This window comes from Strongylocentrotus purpuratus, unplaced genomic scaffold (assembly GCF_000002235.5).
Source record: "Strongylocentrotus purpuratus isolate Spur 01 unplaced genomic scaffold, Spur_5.0 spur5_scaffold_5, whole genome shotgun sequence".
Lineage (NCBI taxonomy): Eukaryota > Metazoa > Echinodermata > Echinoidea > Camarodonta > Strongylocentrotidae > Strongylocentrotus > Strongylocentrotus purpuratus.
In genome coordinates, this window is record NW_022145611.1 from 21,008,559 (window position 1) to 21,015,202 (window position 6,644).

General features: G+C 38.5%; 1 protein-coding gene across 1 annotated transcript; it reads right to left on the reverse strand.

Moving 5' to 3' along the window:
• Positions 1–231: 231 nt before the first annotated feature.
• Positions 232–4,196, reverse strand: LOC115929598 (sulfotransferase 1C2A-like). The gene is given in 6 exon segments (XM_030999125.1): positions 232–359; positions 713–911; positions 2,060–2,134; positions 2,136–2,158; positions 2,690–2,816; positions 4,182–4,196. Coding segments are annotated over 6 exon segments (546 nt in total). The 3' UTR covers positions 232–252.
• Positions 4,197–6,644: the final 2,448 nt, after the last annotated feature.

The following is a 6,644-nucleotide window of genomic DNA, read 5'->3' on the forward strand; positions in this document are numbered from 1 at the left end:
TCCTGGATCCGCGCCTGCTATAGTTTGCGTTACAAGACTTTACCATCCAGAAGGGTACAAAATGTAGATTAACTGTTAGCCATTTACTTCTAGTAAGAAGAGCCCTAGCCTGCAATAAGGGGGAGGAGGGGGAGGGGGTGGGGAGCATCGCCCAAAATTATTAATGAAAAGTAAAGTCTTTGAGATTATGTCAACACTTTGAGCGTTTATCAGCATAGATGTGTCTGGTCGAAGGCGGCTTATCAGCAACTCCTAAAACTCGAATTCAAGTCCAGAGCCAGCCATTTCCTTATCGTACAGCTTGTCAAATCGCTTCTTCTGTTCGTCAGTGAAATAATTCTTCCAGTCTCCAACCACACCTTGTGAGGAAATGAATGTAGGGTGATAGAAGGAAAACAGAAAGAAAGAAAGATAGAAAGAAATTATCAAATAAATAATTAAAGGGGAAAAAGTAAGTATGAGTATAATACAAATATTATATAAAATAGATACAACAATGTAACAGAAAACATTCAAAACATAGTGTGGGAATACAATATAAAGTGGAAGGAAGGGAAAATATATTTTTAGAGAGCTAGCTAAAAATGGAAAGAGGGGATACAGAAAATCAATTAAGAATATTTTTTGTATTTGTAAGGGGGGGGGATCATTTTTTCCAATTCGTTTTTTCCTTTTGCCAATGCAGTATATCAATTGTGTAATCATCTAGTACCTTTTCTCATGAATGAGGATGTACTCGATTGTCCGAGTCCGGACTCCTTGTTGCCCTTCTGCAGCAGAGTGTCGGGATTTGATAAAGGGTTCTTCTTCATTGCCTCAAACGTCGAAGCTTCCGCGATTTTCTCGATGACGTCATCTGAAAGGGACTTTCCCATGAATTCAGCTATCTGTTGTACGGCTCCTGGTAAGTCCTAAAAGTCGTATGAAGAATTAAGAATGATGTTATTTAACATTATCAAAATGTTTTCACCATTGAAATTATGATGTATTTTGTTAATAATTTCTCAAGTTACAGACATTGTTATTGTTTCTATTACAAAAAGAGCTTTGTATCATTTAAAAAAGAGCTATAAAAATGCGTATATTGTTGTTATTGTAATTATTATCATCATTATCAGTATCATTACTATTATTAGTACCAGAAGTAGTAGTAGTAGTAGTAGTAGTAGTAGTGAGCATTATCACCATCATCATCTTATCGTCATCATCATCATTATAAGTATTATCATTATTATTATTATTATTATTATTATTATTATTATTATTATTATTATTATTATTATTATTAGTGTTGTTGCTCTTGTTCTTGTTGTTGACAATATAAAATATAATGATTCCACGAAAAACTGAATGTAATACGTTTACCCAAAGATATATGTCATCTGTTAGGAGTCATATTCTAAGGGGCCTATCGCCGAAGGAGTAACTTGCCCAGCAAGACAATTAATGCACATTTGCCACTCTTCACCCTCAGGGGTGGTATTCTGAACATATAAGTTTTGTGTTATCTTTTGTTGTATCTTCCAGAGATAACACAGCGCTAATATTGTTGTAAGTTGGTATTCTGAACATCATTTTATCCCTGTGTTATCTCTTGTTCAGAATACCGCCCAAGGTGTTTAATGAGCAGCTGATGGGAGGTATTTCATGAAACGCTGTGCTGATAACGGCTGCCAGGGCTAAAGCGAGTGTTATAATATCCAAACATTTTTGGAAGTGCATAAGGACGTTATATCATAATGTGCTATAGAGGAACGTCTTAATATGATTATTAGCTTTTATCACAGAGGGTATTGTCTTTTGTATTTAGATCCAATCCAATCCGAAAGATATTTGATATAGCGCCTTTTCCTTGCGGTAACATAAAATAATTGGCCGGTTGTAATTGTCATGTTGTAAATGTCCGGAACCATTTATGGTACAAAGTTGAAATTATGTACTTCTGTCCTTCTATTTCAGTTTTGCTTGAAAAATGTTCGACAAATTTTCCTATACTTTTTTAAATGATTGAAGTAAATAAAGAATATTTTATTTTAGGGGAAACAACGATACACCTCACTTTCTTCATATCTTCGTACTTGAGAAAGAGAACGTTTGGATGATTTCTTCTTCTCCACCATGGCAACACGTACGTTTTCAAACCAAGATCCTTGAGGAGCTGAGGTAGAAATATAATGCAATCGCAATGACTTTCAGGAAATCATCTCAAAAGTCATTTAAATAATTATTGCCTAAATGATCTTGTTTGAAGCATGTGTTTTCAGTGTACCCATATTTTAAAGCCATGCTGTACTAGCATCATTACCGCAAAATCCCCTCTAGCGCCACCTCAAGTCAGCTGTAACAGTAAGGTCCCGGAGTTCGCTGCTTCCGTAGCTGCGCTGTTGGATTTTGGCATCGACTCCTTTGTTTTCGAAGTGGGAATTAAAGGCGTAAGTCCCTCAGATAAAATCTTAGATTTGAACCTCGTGTAGAGGGGAGTCACGTACACCTGTGCACGTTAAGAACACACTGCACTATTCGTATAGGAGTAGGGGAAACCCCGGCAAAGTGGTCCACCTGTATACCCAATCAGTTATATCGAGAGAAGACACTCAAGGATTACAGTGGTCCAGTTAGCTTTTTATCTCCCGGAAAATCTCTCAGAAAGTGTCCCTTCTTGGGTATAAAATTCTAAATGACGACTTACCCCTGTTAGCTAAGAACTCTTCAAAGAACATATCCCAAGAATCATAGCTCGGCAAATGTGGAGTGTAATGACAGAAATGGTAGTAGGAAACAGCCGTATCCTTTGGGTTCCGGGCTACGTAGATCACCTGCAAATCAACGCAATATAGACCATTTTTGTAATGTTACCAAATTGTAAATCATAATATGTAACTGTAAAGTGACTAGATTATATTTTTTTTTTATACCTCACTTAAGAAATCCAGCCATCTGATTGGTCGAAATTGCAGTCATGACTTTAGCCATTCCCGTAAAGAAACCATTTAATAGTCCAAGTGTAAAATCCCGGCAAAATGACAGTTACAGGCAAAATAATAAAATCTCGTTGCGATACCCATTGGTTTACGTGTTTAATGTTCTTTGAGCGAGCGCAGAAATCATACAGTGCTTTTTGTCTGCGATTCCCAACTGATCGAAAATTTCAGTCATTTTTCGGACGGTGATAAACAGACAGTTTATCAGATTTTCCGCGATGTCTTAACCAATCTTTATCCGATAAAAGGATAAGGTAAGAATTCTTGGTAGATTTTTGTTTTGATTCGGCATATAAAAGGGATTTCGACTGCTTTAATACTCGAGGAATGTTTGTTTCTATACTGGCTCTTGGGGAATTTGCCTCCGCTGCTATCTCCCCTCGGCGCGCCACCCACATAGGTGCGCCTCGGGGTGATAGCAGCGGAGGCAAATTTCCCTTGAGCGTATAAAAACAGCCAGTCCTCTCGAAGCAGTCGATATTTCTATATTATGCACCTTTTACGAAAAATTTTATCTTAGTAGTCAGAACTCGAATTGCATATATTATATATCATCATAATCCAGTGGAAAAACCCAGGAAGTGGTGATCACACCAGCCCCAAATGTTGAATTTTCCCTGCCCTGCTCCAGCCCGTTGCTTGAATTGTTTCGTGGTTAACCTCGTGCGCAGGCTTCGTTGTTTAGAACCAGTAAGCTTAGCGACGAGCGAATATGAATTTAACACTTCCGGTACTCTATATCTGTGACAGGGTCTCGTTGGTGTAACTAAGCGGGTTTCACACCGGGTCATACGTAGAATTGCGTAGTGTTGTGTACCGACTACGCCAAACGTACGCTTCCCTACAATGGCCCACGTAACTGTACGCTGAGGGACGAAAAATGGTACGTGACTTTCGGCGTAAACACTAGACGCAGAAAGTACGCATTTTTGACGCAAGTCTATGAAACACTGCGCAACACTACGCTACTGTTCGCCATGCCTACGCTACCCTACGCCAGTCCGACAAGCAGTAAAAGCGTATGAAGGCGTCCTAGATTCTACCTGCATACAGTTAGCAACCATACGCAACCGTAAGCAAACCTACCCTTTACGCCAGGCCTACATAAACATACGCAAACTTACGCCTGTTATACGCAATCGAACATGTAAGCACGCTAATTGCATATGCCGTAGGTACGGCTTCGCACGGGGTACGTACGTAACCAAAGGCCATCGTCCGCAAGCCTACGCATTACCTACGCAGGGACTATACCGAAGCAATATTTTCATGAATACGCAGCCTACTTTAGGTGTACTCGCTACGCCACGCAGATCCGGTGTGGAAGGGGCTTTAGTCATTTGAATGTAGCCACAAACTTACCTTGCTTTCGGATCGTCGGTGCTGATATCCTGGGGTAGAAAAGGCGAGTGGCAGTGAGATTTGAGTATCCTTGGCGACGCCATCTTTTCAGCCTTGTCAATTACCAGCGGTGATGTCTGAAATGACGTCACAATATAACATTAGACATTATTAATTAAATAAATATGATAATAGTCAACATAATATAGTCAGTACGGAAATAGTCAAATATTGTCATATCAAAAAATAGTCAATAAGAAAAACAGCCAGTAATAATCACTTTTACAATTGTGAATTAACATGCTAAATCAAGTGACCTTAAAGGTAAAGACCAGTATTGGAAACGCCCAATTTCAAAAAATGAAATGGAAGCTCTCATTACCAATCATGTGAAAGAATATGTTTTGACTAATACATGATGATAAAAAATTTGCCGGGAAACCGCCTACTAATTCATATATTTGGTAAATTTGTTTCTCTCATGGTCTGTGAGAGATATAGGGTAGTCCCATATACATCTTTCTGTGTATAGTGCTTGTAACTTTACGAAGAATGGCCCAAATTTCTTATCATTTTGATGATTCCAGAACCTTGCAGATGCTAGATGCTAGATGATCAACCTTTTCTGATCGATTCCACAACGTTTCTTTCACAGTGCAATCGCATGACCATAACTGGTCTTTACCTTTAAACCACCTGAATGGGTTAACACCCACTTCACAAAGTGACGCACGTTCTCTCATTTTAGGTATTTATATGCGGATTGAAAAACATTACACATTATATGGATTGTTTGTTAGAAAGTTAGGCTTCGCTCGTTAAAACCTCGTAGTAGACTACGCGACAGTTTTTTAATATTTGTTCATGAGGACGTAATGTAATAATTATGCTTCCGTTATATTATAACAAAGAGTAAAGTTTATAGGTCAGATTGGCATTAATATATTTGTCGGCAATTGGTGGCTAGTTTTGTCGATAATCGGTGGCCTCTACCCCCCCCCCCCCCCTCCCACACACTGAAAAAGGTCTAGCGACGCCCCTGATTGTACATACCGATGGGTTTCGGCCGTCTTCCACGCTCTCAAGGAATGGAACTGCCTCCATGATATTGGTGCCTTCCAGTCTGCTCATATCACCGTCATGTTGAATTAACAGACTCAGCTGCTCCACCCACGTTGTGCCTTGTACGAGAAAATAGAAATTGTCTTATTCAGGGGGTGATAGTGAGCACTTAAAAATATTTTTAAAGGATTTTTTGCCCCCTCAACCACGCCTCCTTGATTAAACACATTCAAAAAGAAGAGGATTCGGGGAAAAAATACCTCTAACACCTAAAAATACAAAATAAACACCTAACCCCCCCCCCCCCCCCCTGAGTTATATATTTAAAGCTAGATTACAGAATTATTGATGATTTCAAAGAAAAACCATTCATATTCGGAATGTCCGTCAAAAACTCTTCTACACGTCTCTATTTTCAATGTTAAGCCCGTTTTAATTGGAGGGGCCCTTTAAGTTGGACTTGACCTATGGTAGGCCGTTTATGCCACTGGCTGCTCTCACCAATCCTGGCATTAAACTCGCAAGGGTGTGCAAATTGTTCCTTTAAATCTACAGGATTTACGTTGTTTGATAGTTCATTTGAGAAAAAATATTTAATCAAGTTCTACTTAAGACTTGGGCTCAAACAATGGTAAGTAGTTTATACCCCCTAAAAACTCTTAAACCAGATCGGATGAAAAATACCAAAGAAATTATGATTTAGATATCAAAGAAATTCTTTTTTCTTCATTGATAAACTATAAACAAATTTCAAAGCTTTAAATTTGTGATCAAGATGTGCATGTTTCTTTGAGAGACCAATGCCAGGAATGGTAAGTACAACCAGAGGCATGAACGACCTGTCATAATTCAAGTCCAATTAGAGTCGATCTTAGGCTTTGTAAAGAGACTAGATGGGATATTTTCAATTCAGTTCTAATGTCTCTGTTTTCTGTGACCCATAATACTTCCCTTTTTTTCTTCAGAAACACACTCCCTTTTTGTTTGACCCACCACCTTTTCATTATACACTGTCGCTCATAAAGGTGGAATATTTTAGTTTTACCCCAATTTATGGAATTATTTTTAAATTAAAAAAAAATAATAGATCTAGAAAATAGTATACATTCTCAGATTTTATTGAATAATAATTTGCCAATGTGTGTTTTTGCGGGACTGCTAAAGCATGTGTATGCTTCTATGCTTATCAACTAGGGGGACCTACGCCCTCAAGTCATAAATGACAGTAATAAGGATTAATGCCCCACAAAAGGGCACTAA